Here is an 18,950-nt window from a genome sequence, read left to right on the forward strand (position 1 = left end):
TCACACAATGCAGCTGCTGTCCCGAAGGACGGCTGTGAGGCCACACCAGCACCTCCGGCTGGAACTGGCTTGAGGGCAGCGGGTGTGGGGGAGTGGGTGTTCTCCTCCCTCTCCACTCTGACAGCTGGAACGGTCATTAATAATTGCAGCTCTTGCCGTGATGAGCAATTGTAAGGAAAATTGTCTTGCTCATCTACTGGAAGGTTCTGCCGGGGGCAGGAGCTGGCTGTGGGAAGCCAAATGCCTCCTGGCATCACCCAGATCTGGGCTGCGGTGCCACGTCTTCTCACTGCCAGTTCCAGGAGTGCAAAAGCACATCAAAGATGGGGCAAGGAAAGTCAAGGGATAAAGGCAAGCTGGGGCTGGGCCAGGCGCTCGGGCTCGGGCACGTGAGAGCAATGGGATGGTCACACTGAGAAGCAGCAGGACACGGCACAGAAACAGCTGGTGCCTGCCTGGCAGGGCTGGCAGGAGCAGGGCTGAGTGCCCGCGTGTGAGTCCCAGCTGTGCAGCCAAGGTCAGAGGAAGCGCAGGGGAAGGTGAGGTGGCTGTGGCCCCACGTGAGCAGGCCCTGAACCAACCCTAGCTTGGCTGGACAGCAACCCGTGAGTGGAGGGTAGGAAAGGGGCAGGGGCAGGCAGTGGTGCGGGACGGAGCCTGCTGGGGTAGCGCGGTCTGGGAACAGGTTCTGCCAGATCAGCCCCGGAGTGCCCAGCTGTGGAGCAGGGCCAGGGTGCTACAGCCAACCTGCCTCTTCCCTGGGGGGAGCCAGGCATCCCCTGGTGCCACTGCAAGGCTTGTGCTCATGGGGGGCTTAGCTCTGGTTGGTTCCCTGTTGCCTCTGGGCCCTCCTGATGACGCCTCTACCACCCAAGGTGCCTCTGCGCTTTGCCAAGGGCATCTCTTGCCCACCAGCTCTGCACACCATGTGAGGAGCTTGTGCACAGGCAGCGGAAGGAGGGTCTCGGGTGGGCTGCGGAGGTGGAGCCTGGGGAGGGGCTGCAGCCTCGCTGCTCCGAGAACAAAGCCTGGCGGCGGTAGGCTCAGAGCTCCCACCACATCCCTGAGCAGAGTCCCACCACATCCACCCCCAAAGCCATCTGAGCCGCTTGTGGGGCGCCTGCCCCGGCCCCAGCCCCCGCGCTGGCCCCGGCAGCTGCTCCACAGCTGCTCCCAAACTCTCACAGCCTCTTAGGGCGGCTCCGGCTCTGGCCTCGCTCGGAAATGCTGGTGTGAGGAAGGGCGTGGGGGGAGCGGGTGGCACCGCCAGGGCCCTCGGCACCCTGTCCCATGTCCCTCTGGGGTCATCCACGGGCTGCCTGAAGGGCTTGTCTTGGGACGGGCCACTCGACCAACATCCCCAACCCGCAGGAATCAGGCCCTACGTGCTCTCCATTGCTGCTCTGGCACAGAGACCCTTCCAGCGCGGTGCTGGTCCAGGCTGGGGGCAGCGCCGGGGACAGGGAATCGCTGCCGGTCCTGGCAGGAGCATTAGCACCTGGCTGGGAGCCCCTGCAGAGCCCTGCGCGGGTCAGTGCAAAACCAGCTGTGGGCTCACACAGAGGCAAAACCTCCTGGAAAAAGTGCTTCGGGGCTCTGAAAGGACCGGGGGCTTGGGAGTGGTGGGGATAGAGGAGCAGACAGGCAGCAAAGAGGCCCCCAGAAAGGCTGTGTCCACTGACCCCTTGTGCAAGCAGTGAGGGCATGGCTGGGTGTGTAGGGCAAAGCCTACGGTGCCGTGTCCTTGGAGAGGAAACCTTGGACACGGGGGCTCGGCATAGGGCAGTGGAGGGCACGGGAAGCCAGGTGCGCCACATCTCCTGGGTGTAGAGGACGTGGGGCAGGGGAGAATAGGGGAATGGAGAGGACCACCCTGCACGAGAGGTCTCCAGAGTGCAAGTTCCCAAGAGGGGCGGCACAGGATGCGGGGTCCCCAGGGCGGAGGAGAGCCCGGGATGCGAAACCACCCGGCGTGCAGGTTCCCAGGAGGAGCTGAGCCGGGGTTCAGTGTCCCTGGGGCTGGGGACGGCCCGGAGCGCGGTGTTGCGGGGGCAGAGCAGAGCCCAGGCTGCGGGATCCCGGGGGCGAGCTGTGCGCGGGGGCGGCCCGGGGCGGGGGTGATGCTGCCCGCACCCCCGGGGTCCCGGCTCGGGGCCCGGCGGCGCGGCCGGCGGGGTGCCCTGGGGGCGCCCCGGGGGCGCGGCGGGGGCGGGGGCCGGGCGGGGGGGCGGAGGGGAGGGGAGGGGGGCCGCCGTTCGCGGCGCTAGGACCGGGCGCGGCGGCGGGCGGAGCCTCCCCGCCGCTCGCCCCTCCGCCCGGCCGCTGCGGCAGTGTCTCGGAGGCGGGCAGGCGGCCGGTCCCTCCGGTCCCCCGGCAGCATCCCGGCCCCGCCATGGCTGGCGTCGGCTTCGCGGCGCACCGCCTGGAGCTGCTCGCCTCCTACCAGGACGTGATCGGCGAGGACAGCCCCACCGACTGGTGAGCGCGCTCGCCGCCGCCGCCGCCCCTTTGTCCCCGCCGCCGCCGCCGCCGCCGCCCTTTGTGCACGGAGCCGCCCGGTAACACCGGCCGCGCCCCGAGCTGCGCCCCCCGCCGTCCCCGGGAGCCCCGGCACACAAAGGCGGGCGGGGCGGCGGGGGGTGTGCCCGGCTCGCCGCCCCCGGTGCCCGCACCTGCCCGCCGCACCGGGCCGGGGCGCGGTCCCCGCTTTGTCTGCGCCGGGCCGGCACGTGCGAGCGCCGGCACCCGTCGGCCCCGGGAGTCCCCGGCAGGGCCCGGTCCGACCCCCAGCCGGGCAGCGAGAGCGGGGAGCGGGGGAATTCGCGCACGGCGGGGAGGGCCCCCTGGGGATCCCCGGTGCTGGGCCCGGCACCGGTTCCTCGCCATTGTCTGGAGCTGGAGCCGCGGGCAGGGGCTCCCGGGGAACGGGGGATGGGGAGGGGATCGGGGCGCCCGCAGCCCGGCCCCGTTCCCGACCGGTCCTGCTCCCGACCGGCTCCACCGGTATCCCGGCAGCGGGCGGTCCCGCTGCCCGGCGGAGAGAGGCCTGAAGCCGCGGGGGCACCGAGCATCTCCCGCCGCTCCCGCTACCCTCAGATTCCCCCGAGCTCCTTGGCTGCCACATCCTTGGGGGGTCGTGGTGTGTCGGCCCGGGATTGCCCCGCCGGGCTGGGGTTGCTGTTGAGTCGGGGAGGGGAGTGGCTCTCTCCGCTGGGACCCCCGGCTTCTCGCGCTGCCCGCACCCCGGTGCGGGGCACCCGGTGTCGAGGCCGGCTGGATCCAGGCCCGCTGCGGGGAGCATCACCGACTGCCAGCCCACCCGCATCTCCCAGCCCAGCCGGGTGCCGGGAGGCTGGCTGGGGCCATCTGCCCCGCCATCCCCTCCCTGCCCTCCAGGGTGCCTCTGGCATGCTGGGTGGGAACGCTGCCGGCACGCTGGGGCGCATCCCGCTGGGCAGAGCCGGGGCGCTGGACAGCAGGGAGTGCTGGGTGCATGCTGTGCATGATGCTTTTGGTGGGGGGGCGGACGGAGGGGAGCTACTGCGCGCCCACCATCCAGCCAGGGGCATCCACCACCCCTCCGGGATACACCCACCACCCATCCGGGGACTCCCACCTCCCAGCTGGGCTGCACCCACAACCCAGCCGGTCAGACATCTGTCTCTAACCAGGTCCTTGCTCTCAGGACAGGGCTGTGTGGGCCTGGGCAGGTCCAGGTCCCCGGCAGTCCCCGGCGTCTCCGGAGGGCCCCACAGTCCCTCTGTCAGCCCAGGGGCGCTGTGGGCAAGCGCCGTGTGTGTTGCCGGCCAGGCGGCAGCTGTCAGCCCTGGGTACATCTCGCTTCCCGGCATCCGCTGCAAAGGAGCCGTCCCTGCCAAAGCTGCTGAGAGAAGCAGAATCGGTTCCCGGGAAGGCGAGGGCCGGTGGCGGCTCCCCCCCACACACACACCTCCAACGCTGATCCCGGCCAGGCAGTGATCCCTTGCCATCCCCATCCGTGGGGCTGACTTTGCTCCATCGTCCCCAGCTGCTCCATCGTCCCCAGCCACCCCATCCCATTGTCACCGGAGTGCCTGGCACTCAGTGTGCCTGTGGGAACATCATCTCCTCTGCAGGGCCCACTGCGGGGGTGCTGGATGGGGGGTGATGCTGGTGGGGCTGCATCGGGCAAGGTGATGGGGACAGGCAAATGGGGAGGAAGGCCCAGACTGGCTGAGCCAGGGAGCTGCCTGGGAGGACGCTGTGCCAGAGCCTGGCCCTGGGCCGGTACCGCGGAATGCCACGCTCATGCCCGCCCGGGATCCCTCTGTTTAGTCTGGGATTTCCCCTGCTCCAGCCCGGTCCTGGAGGGTCCGAGCATCCCCTCCCCCTGCCCGGCCCCGCGAAGGCTGCTGGGGCCCATTACTCGATCGGAAAGGAATTTGGTGCTGCTTTCTGAGCACGCCGACTCCCTGGAGCTCCCAGCCACATTGGAAACACATGTGCCGGGGCTGGGGCGGGAGGCTGGGGCGATGTGACCCCTCCCTGGCCATGGCACGGGGGGTGGGCTGCCGCGGGACCGCCGTTCTGGCACCCGGGGATGCTGCTGTGCCTGCTCTGGTGAGCAGCGGGGCCATGCGAGGGCAGTGGGGCTGCGGTCTCTTTGGTTGGGGTGATGAGGGATCCTCAGTGGAGGCCCCCGGCTGCGGGGAGCCCCCCCTCCGGGCTGCACAGGGCATCTCCACCCACGGGTGACCCACATACCTGTGGGCCCGGGGGTGGGAGAGGGCCGTATGGGTTGGGTGGAGGGATTAAAGCCCATGGAAGCGGGGTAAGCAATGCATGATGCTGACAGCACCCGCTGTGACACAGCTGCTCCCCACTGCCAGGGGTTGTGGTGATGCTGTTGGGCTGTGGGGCCCTGGGGGCACCCCTGGGGATGCTACTGGCCCCAGCACGGCTTCCCTGTCTCCTGGAATGGAAACCTCCATCCTGGCATGGAGTCAGGCTGTGCTGCTGAGCTGTGTCCACAGCAAGCCCCATCTGCCCTGGGAGCACCCGCGGGTGCAGGCAGCAGCCTTGTGTCCAGATACCACCCAGCATGGCAGGGTTCTGGGGAGGAAAAGCAGGCATGGGTGCCCCCAGCACCCACAGGGCTCCCCAGGCAGTGATGCTGTAGCTCTGCCCTACTTCTTTTCTCCTGTCTGCTGCCAGCTGCATCCCACCCTGCCAGCTTCCAGCTCGCTGCCCTGGGCTCCCCCAAACTGCTGCCGTCCTCCCCCATTCCTGGGGGATCAGAGGCTGCATTTGCCACCCTTCCCTGTCACAGCCACCTCAGACGGCACTTTGCAGCTGTTCCAGGCCTGGAAGCTGGCGCCGGCTGGGGCGGCCGATTAGCGGGATCGGGATGTGCGGATTAAAGTCAATCTTGTTGGTGCAATTATCTGCGGCTCCCTGCCAGGGGCTCGGGGGGCGGCGGGTGCTGGAGGCAGAGGGAGGCCCTCTCCCTCTTAGGCACCTGCCTGCCTTCCCCTTGCTTTTTAGCTCCAGCCACGGCTCTGTTTTGGGGGTGGCTCTGCCCGTAGGGACCCTCAATTCCCGTTCCCCAGGCTGTGGATTGAAGCTGCAGGCTTGAGTGGGGACGGCTTTGCTCGGCACAGCGGGGATTTTGGGGCTCTGAGAAGCGCCGTGCGGGCACCACCAGCCGAATGCTGATCGGCGGAGCTGCCCACCCGCGGCGGAGCAGGGATGTGGGGGATCCAGCACGGGCGGCCCTGGCTTTCCGGGTGCAGCGCGTGACGGTGGCAGGCAGGTTTGGGTGCCTGCCAGGCCCCGCAGGTCCCCACTGCCTGCCTGCCTCCCCCGCTCCCCTCCACTAATCACCTCGTCATCGGGGCGAGCTGCATCCCAGCTGGGATGGGGGGGTTGCCATGGTGATGGAGGATGCTGGTTGCCTAGCGACATCCATCCCCTCGCCCACCCGCCCTGGACCAATTTGGCATGCGTGGTCCCCCCTCCATCGCTGGCTGTGTGCCTCTGGGGAGGTGCTGGCTGGTGGGGGTCCCCGCGGAGCCCCCAGAGGGGCTGGCCAGGGCACGGTGGGAGCGACAGGGGGTTTCCCATCAGCTGGGAATGGTTTCCAAGGAACAGTCTCCATGACGGCCCCATCACACTCTGGCGGCTCATTGATTTGCTGCTGCTGGTGCTCCGGCGTCCTCCCCCAGCCTGGTGCCTGCTGGGCTGGTGGCTCACGTAGCCGGGCACGTGAGTGGACCCGGGTCCTTACTGGGGCACAGGGTTGTCCCCAAACCTGGTCAGTAGATGGAAGGGTCGTGAGGGGACAGGGATGGGCGAGCAAGTTGCTGTGAGATTGTGTTGGCCTGCAGCACAGCAGTCGGTGGGTCCTTGTGCCCAAGTGACTGTCCCCAAACTTGGAACCCTTCCCCACAGCTGCCACCAAGATTTGGGGAATAGGCCCTGCCCCACATCCTGTCTGCCTTGCCTGGCAGTCTGGCTCTTGGTGCTGTTGATGGACAAGGGTTGTTGTGGCTGTGTGCTAGTTTTGGGACAAAACTAGCCAGACCCCAGGACATGCCCTGACCTCAGTGTAAGCAGGATGGGGATGTTGGGGGCTGCCCCACACTCCTCCTGTCTTTGGCTCACCCACAGTGTCTCCCCAGGGCCCTCTACACATATGAGGATGGCTCTGATGACCTGAAGCTGGCAGCATCAGGAGGTAAGGTCCTCTGTCCCCTCCGCCAGCTTGCCTGTGCCGGTGTTTTCCCTGTCACCAATTCCTGGTGCTGGGTGCACATGGGCTGATGGTGCTGTGCCAGGTGGAGGTTTGCTGGAGCTTTCTGGCCATTTTGAGATTCAGAAGGTGATGTATGGCTTCTGCAGCGTCAAGGACCCCCAGGCTGTGCTCCCCAAATATGTCCTCGTCAACTGGGTGAGTCTGGAGGCCATGCTGAGGGGGGCTGTGCTGTGCCCACAGGGTACAGGCTGGGTGTGAGGGAGCTGGCAGTGGCCAGGGGCTGTGGGTGCCCCACAGTCCTGCTGGCCTGCTGAGGTCAGTGGGGTGGGGGTCACCCTGCTGCCTCTCTCAGCTCAGTCCCTCCCTGGCTGCCACAGGTGGGTGAGGACGTGCCGGATGCCCGCAAATGCGCCTGTGCCAGCCACGTAGCCAAGATTGCCGAGTTCTTCCAGGTGGGTGACGCTGGGGAGGGGGAAGATGTTGCCAGGGCACTGATCCTGAACCCTGATGGCTGCTTGCACCCCCCCCCCAGGGTGTCGATGTCATTGTCAATGCCAGCAGCGTGGAGGACATTGACCCCGGGGCCATCGGGCAGCGGCTCTCCAACGGGCTGGCCCGTGTCTCCAGCCCGGTGCTGCACCGCCTGCGGCTGCGCGAGGACGAGAACGCCGAGCCCGTGGTAATGTCCCCATGGCAGCGCTGGTGATGCTGGCGGGACTGGGGCGTCCCTCCCGCCCAGGGCTCCTGTGTGCCACAGCCCCTCACCCCGTGTGCCCCTTACTGTTGCACCCCTCGCTGATCCCAGCCCCTCCACCCCACACCGTTCCTCCGTCCCAGGGCACCACTTACCAGAAAACCGATGCCACCGTGGAGATGAAGCGGCTCAACCGGGAGCAGTTCTGGGAACAGGCAAAGGTGGGTTACGGAGAGACACCCCAGGGAGCGGGGTGAGCTTGTGGCTGGCTGATGGGCAGCCCCCTCATTGATCCCCCCCCCAGAAAGAGGAGGAATTGCGTAAGGAGGAGGAGCGGAAAAAGGCCCTGGATGCCCGGCTGCGGTTCGAGCAGGAGCGGATGGAGCAGGAGCGGCTGGAGCAGGAGGAGCGGGAGCGGCGCTACCGGGAGCGTGAGGAGCAGATCGAGGAGCACAGGCACGGCTGGGGTCGGGTGGGATGTGGGTACGGGATGGCTGCGCACGTGCCGTGGGCTGGGTGGGCACATGGGTGTCCCTCACAGGGTGGGGTTGGGGCAGGGACACTGGCAGGAGCCGATGCCCAGCGCCTCTCCCGTTTCCCTGTTGCAGGAGGAAGCAGCAGAGCTTGGAGGCGGAGGAGGCCCGGCAGCGCCTGAAGGAGCAGTCCATCTTTGTGAGTGCCACGGTGGGACTGGTGCCACGATCGGAGCCAGGGCTGCCACTGGCATTGCCCCCAGGGAAGGGCTTTCCCCAGCTGGGTGCCCGGGGCTGGGAGGTGATGCCGTGTCTCTTCCCAGGGGGACCAGCAAGAAGAAGACGACAGGCAGCAGTTTAGGAAATCGGAGTCAGAGGTGGAGGTGAGTGTGCTGATGGCCGTGCCCAGTGCTGGTCCTCACTCCCCATCCAGCAGTGCCCACAGCTAGATGGGAATGAAGCTGTGGGATGTGTGGAGGGTGGTCCCACAGCCCCACGCCACCGGGGCGGTGGGGCTCAGCCTCCTCCGTCCCCACAGGAGGCTGCTGCCATCATCGCTCAGCGGCCTGACAACCCCCGGGACTTCTTCAAGCAGCAGGAGCGGGTGGCATCAGGCAGCAGCGATGCTGTCTCGCCGGGCAGCCACAGGACAGGTGAGGGGCTGCGGGGGGCTGCGGGCACAGGGGTGGGTACCAGGAGACCAGGGCACAGGTGAGTGCAGTGTCACAGCTCAAAGGATTGCAGTGGGATACGGAAAGACCAAGGATGCAATGTGGGGAGGGGGTGCACCCTCTGCCATCACTGGCACTGTGGTTCTGGATGCAAAGGGTATGAGGATGGCAGGGGGCATCCTGCTCTGCTGTGCCACCATCACTGCCACCATCACCGCCACTGCCACTGCACCTCACGTGGCCCCTGCAGCTGGGGCAGCTTGTCACGGGCTGAATGTCAGGTTGTCTTCAGCAAAATGGGGCTCACCTTGCTCCCTGCTGCGTGTTGTCCACTCACCTGTCGTAGCACTGGGCCCGCAGCCAAGCTGGAAGTGTGGTTGGTGTGTATGGGTGGGCAACTGGAGGTCCAGAGATGGCTTGGGACTGCATCCCATGGTGACAGCTAAAAGGGGCAGGAGAGAGTGTGGCACATGTGGGTTGCTCAGCGTGCTGCCAGCTGGCAAGGAGTGCCCCATGGAGAAGCTAAGCTGCACCACAGTCTGGAGTCCAGTTCTGGGACTCTTTTTGTGAATCTAGGGAAGGACTGTCTGTCCTGGTGGGTGCTTCCAGCCATGGGGCCGTGTCGTGGTGCTGTGCTGGGGGGCTGTGCCGTGGGCTGTGCTGGGAGGGAGCCTGTGACGTGTGTTCTTGTGTGGTGTGCCATGGGTTGTGCCATGGGCTGTGCTGGGGGGCTGTGCCGTGGTGCTGTGCCTCGGGGCAGTGCTGTGGGGCTGTGCCGTGGGTCGTGCTGTGGGCTGTGTGTTCTGGCCATGCCGTGGGTTGTGCCACGGATTCACGCTGTGGGGCTGTGCTGTGGCTGAGCAGATAGTTGGTCCCACGGCCGTGTCCTGGCCTCTCTCCCCACCTGGCCAGGCAGTGCTGCCTCACGTCCTTCTGTCCTGCTGCCTTTCCACCCTCTTGTCCTGCCATTCTCCCACCATGCTGCCTTCCACCCTGCTGTGCTCCCATCCCGGTGCCCTGGTGCTCCAGCCCCGCCACGACTGCGCTGAGCAGGGACTGACCCATCTCTTTGCTCTCTCTCTCTCTCTCCGTCCGTCCGTCTGTCTGTCTTTCTCTCACAGGTCGTCTGCACTGTCCTTTCATAAAGACAGCTGACAGTGGGCCACCTTCTTCCTCCTCCTCCTCCTCCTCCCCCCCACGGACCCCCTTCCCCTATATCTCCTGCCACCGCACTCCAAATCTCTCCTCTTTCTTCCCATGTAGGTAGCTGGGAGCTCCCGGGCGCGCAGCTCCGGGGGTCGAGCCATGGGCAGCTGCCCCACAGCCCACCCAGCCCCACGGCACACCGGACCGGCAGCGGAGGCAGCACGGGCACCCCGAGGGGGACTGGCACCCTGAGGGGGACTGGCACCGAGGCGGGGACCATGCCCCTGCTGGGGCTGACCCTGTGCTGGTCCCTGTGCCCCTGGGAGGGGGGGACATAGGGCAGGCTGTGCCCATGGGTCAGATGGGGACAGGGTAGAGCTGTGCCTGGGGCGGTGATGGTCCACAGTGGGATGGGATAGACTGTGCCCATGGGGTAAAGCGGGCACGGGGCAGGCTCTGCCCATGGGGCAGCTGTGCCCTGGGTCATGCAGGACTGTGCCCGTGGGGCAGGGTCAGGCAGCGTGGAAAATGCTGTGCCAGAATCACGTGCTGATGGGGCAGAAGGGAAAGGGACATCTCTGCCCTGGACCATGCAGGCCTGTGCCCGCGGGGCAGCATTAGGCAGTGTGGAAAAGGCTGTGCCCAGGATCATGTGCGGCTGTGCCAGTGGGGCAGAAGGGGATGGAACAGCTGTGCCATGGACAAGAATGCAAGACTGTCCACAAAACAGCGTGGAATGGAAAAGGCTGTGCCCAGGAATGTGTGGGGCTGTGCCAATGGGGCAGAAGGAGCCGGGTGGTTCCAGGGGCCATGTAGGGCTGTGCCCCCACAGGCACAGTTGACAGGACATGGAGCCTTGCCCACAAAGGCTGTGTCAGGGCACAGCTGAGTGACGCATGGGCAGAGCCAGTGCGTACCATGGCACGTATGGGGCTGCCTGTCCCCTTGCCCAGCAGACGTGGGGGCTGAAACTCATGGGGGTGGAGGGGACACCTGGAGGGGACATGGTGGTTGCTGCACCCATGGAAGCCTCCACCCCACCACCCAGGAGGGGACGACGTGGTGGCAGGTACACAGTGATGTGCACTTGGCAGCTCACAGCTGGGTTGGTGCGGGGCAGGAGCAGTGCTGGGGCTCTGGTTCCCCCCGTCAGTGTGGGCAGCCCCCCCACGCCACCCCATCTCCCTTGTCTGCAGGCAGCCAGTCGGACGCCTTCCGCAAGGCCTCGGCAGCGGGCTGCAGCCCCTGCGAGTCCAGCCCGGCCGCCACGCCGCTGGGCGAACCGGGCACCCGCGCGCCCGCTGACCAGACGCCGGCAACGCCCAAAGGTGGGCGCGGGGCTGGCGCCGTCTCCCCCTGCCCAGGGCTGCCGGGTGCATCCCCACTGCAGCGCCCTCGGCTCTGCTGCAGCCCCCCCAGATGCCCTTGCATGGCTCAGTGCATCCGTGCTGTCCCATCCGCATCCCTCGGCACATCCCGCCTGCCTCTGCTGTGTCCCACAGCGCATCCCTGCTGCAGCCCCCTTGGCTCTGCTGCCGCCCCCACAGCTGCCCTCGCATGGCTCAGTGCACCCGTGCTGTCCCGTCTGCATCCCTCGGCATATCCCCACCATCTCTGCTGTGTCCCCCAGCACATCCCCGCCGTTCCTGCTGCTCCGTGCCGCTGCGTCCCCGCCGTCTCTGCTGCATCCCCCGGTGCAGCCCCACCGTCATTGCTGTATCCCTACCGCCCCCAGTGCATTTTCTAATGCCAGTGCGTTCCTGCTGTCTCTGCTGCACCCCACGCCATGCATCCCCCCATCTCCAGTGCATTCCCCCAGCTCTGTACATGCTGGCCCTCCCTGCTGCACCTCCCAGCGCAGCCCTGCTGTCTCTGCTGGGTCCCCCAGCGCGATGCTGCCCAGTCTGCGCCGTCCTGCCGTACGTCCTATCCAGGGCTGCTGAAACCCTCTGCACGTCCCCTCTGCCCCACTGTGTCCCCAGGGCACCGCAGCCAGCTCTGCTGCTGTCACCATGTGTCCCTGCTGCATCCCCACTGGCCCCTTGGCATCTTCTGGTGCATCCCAGCTTTCCCTTCTGCATCTTCCCAGGGCACCTCTCCCGTTCCCTCCACAGCCCTTTCTACCTCCCTGCCACTCCCCAGGGGATCACCTTGTCCCTCCCTATGTCCCCTCACTCCCCAGTGCATGCCACAATCCTCTCCCTGCCCAGCCACCCCACTCATACTGTGCCCAGTTCAAAGGACTCCAAATCCCTCTGAGCTGCATCCCTGTCCCCGGGTGACCCCAAACCCTGGATGAGGTTGTCTGTCCCCACTGACTCCTGTCCCCTCCTTTCAGAGTCCCCCAGCCCCAGCGCACAGGAGCCCGGGCCAGCCACGCCCGAGCAGCACTGGCCCTTCCCAGGGCCCGAGGACAAGGCCATCGAGCCCCCTGGGGACGAGCCCAGTCCCAGGCCAGTGTGGACAGCGGGGGGTGATGCCCTGGGGGATCTGGTGACCCTGGAGCCCACCGAGCCCTCCCTGCCACCCGTGGCTGACGAGCCCCAAACTGGGGAAGCCCCCAACCCTGAGAGCCTCATCGACCTGTGGCAGAGCGACGGGGTGACTCCCCCAGCTGCCTGGCCCCTGCCTGCTGCCCCTGTCCCCGAGACACCCCCGGCCATGCTGCCCGAGGAGGGGGCCCTGCTGAGCCTGGAAGAGCTGCCTGAGCCCCCTGCCACCTTCTGCGACGCGGAGCAGGAGGATGAGGATGAGGAAGAGGCAGCTGGCGAGGGGGAACCCCAGTCCCAGGATCTGGGCTGCCAACACACACCCCAGGAAGACACCCCGGGCCGAGAGACGCCCCCCATCACCAATGGGGAGATGGCCCACAAGGATGGGACACCGGGTCGTGGGGAGCAGGTGAGCATCACTGTGGGGAGAGGTCAGGGGGTGATGGGGGGCTGGGGGGGGTCCTGACAACCTGCCCCCACCCCCCAGGCCAGCGAGGGCTACTTCAGCCAGTCCCAGGAGGAGGAGGTGCCCCCCACCGAGGAGCTGTCTGCCAAAGCCCCCCAGCCCGTCTTCTACAACAAGCCCCCAGGTGAGTGAGGACAGTGAGGAGGGGGAGTCTGTCCCTCTCTGGGGCACCCCAAGCCATCCTGACCCCTCTCCCTGTCCTCCAGAGATCGACATCACGTGCTGGGATGCAGACCCTCTGCCCGAGGAAGAGGAGAGCTTTGGGGGGGCCCTGTGAGGCCAGGCCCCGCTGCCGGCACAGGCAGCCCGCCCCGGCCGGCGCGGGGCACGAGGGGGCTGCAGCCGGGGGCCGGGCCCCCCTCACCCCTCTGGGGCCCCGCAGGATGAGGCCTCCAGGTGGCGGCCGCCCCGCTGCAGCCCCGCCCCGGGGCACCTTTTACAGCCCCCCCTTCTCCTCCTCTCTTTTTTAAGTTGTCGGTAGGAGCCGTGTCAGCCCCCCAGCCCTCCCTTAGCAGCCCCCCCCCCCGATACCCCAGCGCCCCTTTGGGGGGGACGACACACGCTCGCATCCCCTGCCCGGCTGTGGGACAGGGTCCTCGTTCTCTTCGTGCCCCCCCGGGAGCCCCCCCAGTACTTTGCACGAGTTCAAAGAAAAAAAAAAAAAAAAAGAAATAATAATAATAATAATAAATGAATATGGCAATAAAGTGACCCGACCGAGGCAAGGCTGCAGCCAGCGGCGTCCCCCCCCCCCCCAGAACCCCAGCAGGGAGCTGATGTGGGGGCTTTTACCCCTTCCCCACTCCTTCTTTGCTGGGAGCCCTGTCCTCCCCTGCTTGGCCCGTGCTTGGCCCCTCTCCCCCCCCATTCCCCCCAGAAACTTTTTGGAAAGCACAAGTTCTGTACCGGCGGTGTGCTCATGTCTGTTAATAAATAAAGCGTCTCCCACGGGGGCTGCAGCCTGCTGGGGCGGCAGGGAGGGCTGGGACTGGGGGGCTACGGCTGCCTTGGGGAGGGGGGGCGGTCCCACCATGCCAGCCCGCCAGGAGGCAAACCCGAGCCACAAACTTTTATTCTCAAACTGTAACAAACAAAAAAATTAAGAAACAGAGCAGAGTCCGGGTCCCCAGCGCCCCTGGCCATGGGGGGGCCGGCGGGGGCCAGACGGGGAACCAGCCCCTTCCGCGCCGGCGGCGATGGCCCGCGCCGGGGCGGGTGTCCCTGGGGTGACACGAGCAACCGAAACGCCCCCACCCCCCAGGTGCATGGCAAGGTCCGGGCGTCCCCCGTGGCCGCCGTTAGACAGCGGTAGTCCTGCCGAAGAGGGGCATGGAGACCGGGAGGTGCCAGGGTCCCGTCTCGTAGGTGTCCCTGCTGCTGAGCTCCGAGTCCGTCCAGCTGGGAAACATGCGTGGGGAGCACTCCTGCTGCAGGTAGAGGTCCGGGCAGGCAGGGCCGGGGCTGGCTGAGCGGGGCAGGTGCAGCGCTGAACCGTAGCCGGCGTCCAGGAAAAGGGGTTTGTAGCTGGGAGGCTGCTCCTGCTTCTCCAGCCGCTCATGGCTCAGGAAAGGGGCGTTGATTTTGCGGTAGAGCCCCCGCGTGTCCATCAGCACCTCGCTGTATGGCGGGGGGGGCTCCGCCATCAGCAGCGCCTCCTCATAGCACGGCGGCTTTGACAGGTCTGACTCTGCAAGGCAAAGCCCCCCCCGGACCCCTGCTGCCGTCAGCGCTGCGCCCCGGCTCTCACGTCGTATCCCCCCCAAAACAGGGGGAGGCACGTGCTCCGGGGATGCGAGAGCCCCTCCCTGCTCCTTACCGTGCCGGCAGCTCCAGGGCCGGGGGGGTGGGATGTGGTGGGGGTGATGATGGTGATGGTGGGGCTCGAGGCGGAGGCGGTGGGGAATGGCGATGCCGGGGGGGCTGCCCCCGTAACCCTCGTAGTGCAGTGGCTCCATCTCTAGCGCGCGCAGGCTCTGCTCCCGCAGCCGCTCCTCCTGCTGCCGCTTCACCCGCCGCCGCAGGTAGCTGCAGAAGCAGCACAGCAGCACGATGAGGCCCCAGATGAGCCAGAAGCCCGCGAAGCAGGTGAGGAAGGTGTAGGTGCCCTGGGACATCACCATCTTGGCAGCCGGCCCCGGGGGAAGGCCCCCGCCTCTCCCTGCCCTCGGGATGGGGGACGGGATGCTCAGGGCGGCGGCAGGGTCAGGGAGGACCCGATGCTGTCAGGGCCGCCGAGGGCATCTCCCCGGGCCGTGCCCGGCGCCGTCTCCTCTGGCCCGCGGGCGAGCCTGCCGTCAGGGGTCCGTCCTCGCCATGGAGCTGGGGGGGGCTGGAGCGGGTGGGTCAGGCCTGGGTGCGCCGGGCGGGCGGTGGGGCGGGGGGCCGGCGGGGCGGGCGGCGGGGGGACGGGGCTGCCGGGGTCCCGCTGCCCATCGCTGGGGGGGGACCGCCGGGGTGGGGGCCCTGCAACGAGACAGACGCGAGCGTGAGCGACACGGAAACGTGGACGCCCTGTTCCCATGGTGACTCGCTCCACATGTGCCGCAGCGCCCGCAGCCAGGGGGAACCGTGCCTGGCACCCCATGCACCCCCCACCATCACCCCCATGGATGCAAAACTGCGCAGCCCCCCCTAGAATCGCCCACGGCACTGCTGGGCACCCTGGGGTGGGAGATGGGTGCTGTGGTCCCACAGCATCATCTTCAAGATAATGGGGTGTCCAGTGGGATCCCCTTCTCCTGCCCACCCAGTGCACCCGAAGTTGTTGCTGAGCCCAGGCAGCTCATCCCTGCGCTGCCACACAGGAGGGTGACCTGGGGAGAAGGAGGGACAAGCAGAGGTGCCGGTTCCCTGCGGCACGTGGCGCTTGCAGGAGCACGTGCACCAAAGCCATCGCTGGCCTCGCAGCCACTGGGGATGGCGGCACCCCAACACAGCAATGCGGAGCCAGGGGTGGTGGTGATGGGAACCATCACCTTCGCCCTTTAGGCAGGGTGACAGCTCGGTCACATCCAGCCAAGCATCAAATGTCAAAGGTGTGTGCCAGGGGCAGGTCTGCTCCTCAGTGAGCGGCGAGCAGCACCCATGGGTGCTCGCAGGCAGGCACGTAAGCACCCGTCAGGATTCTCGTTATCGTGGTGTGGGAGAAAACGGGCTCGGCAGCAGGGAGGAGGGCGAGCCTGGAGCGACGGCAGCCGAGGGCTGGGTGATCACGGTGACATTATCACTCCCTCGGAGTAGGGCAAAGGGGCGCGGGGTGCTCCATCACCCTGCGGCGCAGGGCCACGCTGCCGGCAAGGGATCACGGCAGGGCCACCGGGGCTGAGGGTGCCGGGGGGCCGGAGGGCCGAGCCCGGCGGAAGGAAGAAATGATGGGGAAGGAAGGAACCGGGGGCCCTGACCACGCTCCGGCGGGCAGCGGGGGCTGCTCCATCACGCAGACAAACGCGTGGGCTGAGGCAGCGCCGGGATCTGGGTCTTTGGGGAGGGGGTGCCCTGGCTGAACCTAGCTCGGTTCGGGCAGCGCTCGCCACATCGGCTGCAACAGGCTCCGCGCCGGCAGCCTGGGCATCCGCGGGGAGGAGAGGTACCGTGCGGGAAGGGCCGTGGGTCGAGCCCCGGGATGACGACCGGGGGAACACCGGGAAGCGGTGCAGGGCGGGCTGGCGGCGCAGCGGACCGGGGGCGTTCGCAGCTGGGGCGTGCGGGGGGAGCGGGGCTGCCGAGGACGTGCGGGCTGGGGGAGGAGCGGGGCCGGGCTGGAGACACTCACGCCGGGCGGAGAGCGGAGCGGCCGCCGAGCCGGGCCCCGCCGGTAGCCCCGGGCCGCCCCGCTGCCCCCGGCCACGGCCTGGGCCCCGCTGCCCGCGTCGCATCCCTACCCGCTGCCTCTGCGGAGAGGGTGACACCCCGGCGGGGAACCTCCCCGCTCCCCGTGCCGGGCGCGGCACCCCTTCCTCATCCTCCTCCTCCTCCTCCTCCTCCTCCCCCGGGGCGCGCGGCCGCCGGGGCCGGACCGGAGATGCGCGCCCCGGTACGCGCCGCGCGCTCCCGCCGCGGCTCCCGGTAGCGACGGCCCCGCGCGCCCCCGCCCCGGCCCCGCTGCCCCCGCACCGCGCAACAGGCGGAGGCGCCGCGCCCGCTCCCTCCGCGGCTCCCGTTACCGGCGGCGGCGGCGCACGCGGCTCAGGCGGCGGGCGGCGGCTCCATAGGGCGGCGGGGGAGGGGGCCCGGTGCGCGCCCGGTGCGCGGCGCCGCCGCCGCCTCCCGGCGCTGCCTTTGTCTCCGGTGAGCGCTCCCGCGCCGCCGCCGCGCGCCGCCCCGCCCGCCCGGGCTCCCGCCCCGCCGCTCCGCCCCGCCCTCGGCTCGGGGAGGGATCCGCGGGCTCCCCGCACCCCCCGCCCCGGGACCCGCCGCCGCTCGGGGGCTACCGGCTGGGCACCGGTGCTGCCAAGGGAATCCCCCCGCTCCGGCCCCTGGGGGAACGGCGGCGGGATGCCGGTGGCGAGAGGGCCAGGGCATCCCCGGGGGTGGCCGCGGGAGCCCCCCGAGGTGGGGGGGCCGGGGATTCCCGGGTAGCGGCTCCCGGTCCGGGTGGGGTGAGGGCCCTGCAATGCTCGGTGGGGTGGTGCCACAGGCTCTCACGGTCGGTAGCCCTGCACTCGCCCTGGAGGTACCCTAGGGGTGCTGCCACCCGTTCCCGCAATGCCATCCCCAGCCTCCTAAAGGGGTGACACCTGCGTGCTCCCCGGGGTGACGGCCAGCACAGGGCCACAGCCGTTGGCAAGACCTTAACAGCCCCTGCCACAGCCCACCTGGCCACCGCAGTGAGACTCTGAGTGGCTCTGTAGGGCAGGGGTGCCAGCCTGGCCCCCTGAACAGCGAGGGGCCAAGATGGCACTGGGTGTCCTGGGGTCACCCCTCTCCCTTGGGTGCCATAGCCCCAAGCAGAACCCTCGCCAGCCCGGCCTGGGCACCTGTCCCTGAGCTAGGGCTCCCCCAGCCATCGCCATTGCCATCCGGTGGTTGTCACCAGCTCTTCTCTGCTGTAAATGAGGCCACTGGTCGTGGCCCCCATGGGACAGACCTCTGGCTCCTTCGGACTGCACCAAGCTTGGGCTCCAGTCCCCGCCGTCCCTTCGCTGCGCCCTGGGGCTGTGCCAGGAGCGGGGCAGAGTGGTTTTGGGGCGGAGATGCGCCAGATGCGGGTGGGTGATGGGTGTGGGTGCCCCACGCAGGCCATGACCCCGTCGTCGTTTCCTCCCTGTGGGCAGGGTGGCAGGCGCCCGCTGCGGCTGCACACACGGCGCATTGTTCTGCCGGGAGCCGGCCGGAAGGACTTCCTCCATCCCGGCCAGGGGATGACCTGGGCAATCCGGGTGCTGGCAGCCCACTCCCACCACAGTTGGGCATAGCGGCTCCGGTGTCCGGCCAAGCCCGACCACCTCGCAGCAGGGCCGCAGTGGCCACGTGTCCCCCGGCCCCCTTGGCTCTGGCCCCGACTCACCTTGCTGGAACTCGCCTCCTGCGATCCGACCTCACAGCGCGGCCACGGCAGTCGGGCACTGCCGGCTCGGTGTTTGTGGGGGTGCCCCAGCAGCACCCAGGGCGGGCAGGGGGCTGCGGCCATGCGGGGGGGCCGGGGTGGTCCCTTGAGGCATGGGGACCGCAGGGACGGGGGGCACGGCGGGGCCCACGGGCATCATCAGGTCAGGGCAAGGGCGGGCGAAGGGAGCCGGGCCTCCGGCCCCGCCAGCGCCGGGGGCCGGGAGCTGCCTTCCCCTTCCCCTTCTCCCCAGCAGCGGGGGGAGGCAGGCGGGGGAGCGCTCCCCGAGCCACATGGTGGGCTGGAGGAGGAGCCGTTGCCCAGGCAACAGCTGAGAGCATCCTTCACCCCTGAAAATGGTGTGCAGAGCTGCCGCCACAGCCCCACAGCACTGCTCAGGACCCCACAGCTCACCTGCGTCCATAGGGTCCAGATCCACCCAGTCCAGCTCTGGACATACACCAGCATCCCCTCACCTGCACGCTGCTACCCCCATCAAGGACAGAGATGGGGAGGAGACACCCCCAAATGCTGGGGCACCACTGGGCAGGTGCAAACAGGCAGAGCCACTTCCCTGCCCTGCTCAGGGCTAGCCACGGCTCTGTTCACACTCCAGCTCTGCCCCAGAGCCACCCTGAACATGTGACACACGAACACGCTGGTGACCCCAGGACCTTGGTGCCAGGGTGCCATTACCCAGGCAGAGCCGGGAGGGCAGCACAAGCCTCCT

The 18,950-nt window shown here is 68.2% G+C and overlaps 2 protein-coding genes across 5 annotated transcripts; one reads left to right on the forward strand and one right to left on the reverse strand.

The window, feature by feature from the left end:
- Positions 1-2,297: 2,297 nt before the first annotated feature.
- DBN1 (drebrin 1) lies at positions 2,298-13,359 on the forward strand. 2 transcript variants are annotated; one of them, XM_053956354.1, is made up of 15 exons: positions 2,298-2,478; positions 6,660-6,715; positions 6,816-6,928; positions 7,111-7,185; positions 7,266-7,412; positions 7,571-7,648; positions 7,732-7,883; positions 8,036-8,099; positions 8,224-8,283; positions 8,439-8,553; positions 9,693-9,830; positions 10,914-11,045; positions 12,056-12,618; positions 12,697-12,799; positions 12,882-13,359. In XM_053956354.1, the coding sequence occupies exons 1-15, from the start codon at positions 2,393-2,395 to the stop codon at positions 12,950-12,952; spliced, it is 1,953 nt and encodes a 650-aa protein (XP_053812329.1). In that variant the 5' UTR covers positions 2,298-2,392; the 3' UTR covers positions 12,953-13,359. The 2 variants fall into 2 exon arrangements, with proteins under 2 accessions (XP_053812329.1, XP_053812330.1); XM_053956355.1 differs by lacking the exon at positions 9,693-9,830.
- Positions 13,360-13,730: 371 nt separating this feature from the next.
- PRR7 (proline rich 7, synaptic) lies at positions 13,731-18,489 on the reverse strand. 3 transcript variants are annotated; one of them, XM_053956361.1, is made up of 3 exons: positions 18,182-18,489; positions 14,492-15,138; positions 13,731-14,362 (listed from the first exon to the last, which is right to left on the reverse strand). In XM_053956361.1, the coding sequence occupies exons 2-3, from the start codon at positions 14,793-14,795 to the stop codon at positions 13,974-13,976; spliced, it is 693 nt and encodes a 230-aa protein (XP_053812336.1). In that variant the 5' UTR covers positions 14,796-15,138; positions 18,182-18,489; the 3' UTR covers positions 13,731-13,973. The 3 variants fall into 3 exon arrangements, with proteins under 3 accessions (XP_053812336.1, XP_053812335.1, XP_053812334.1); XM_053956360.1 differs by having other exon boundaries at positions 13,731-14,389; XM_053956359.1 differs by having other exon boundaries at positions 13,731-15,138.
- Positions 18,490-18,950: the final 461 nt, after the last annotated feature.

The sequence above is a fragment of the Vidua chalybeata genome, chromosome 15 (genome assembly GCF_026979565.1).
Source record: "Vidua chalybeata isolate OUT-0048 chromosome 15, bVidCha1 merged haplotype, whole genome shotgun sequence".
Lineage (NCBI taxonomy): Eukaryota > Metazoa > Chordata > Aves > Passeriformes > Viduidae > Vidua > Vidua chalybeata.

Excerpts from the sequence above, each read along its gene's own strand:
- DBN1 (XM_053956354.1), top strand. The coding sequence starts at position 2,393 with ATGGCTGGCGTCGGCTTCGCGGCGCACCGCCTGGAGCTGCTCGCCTCC. Across the intron at positions 7,413-7,570 it reads ACGAGAACGCCGAGCCCGTG|GGCACCACTTACCAGAAAAC; the intron begins GTAATGTCCCCA and ends CCTCCGTCCCAG. Across the intron at positions 7,649-7,731 it reads AGTTCTGGGAACAGGCAAAG|AAAGAGGAGGAATTGCGTAA; the intron begins GTGGGTTACGGA and ends TCCCCCCCCCAG.
- PRR7 (XM_053956359.1), bottom strand. The coding sequence starts at position 14,795 with ATGGTGATGTCCCAGGGCACCTACACCTTCCTCACCTGCTTCGCGGGC.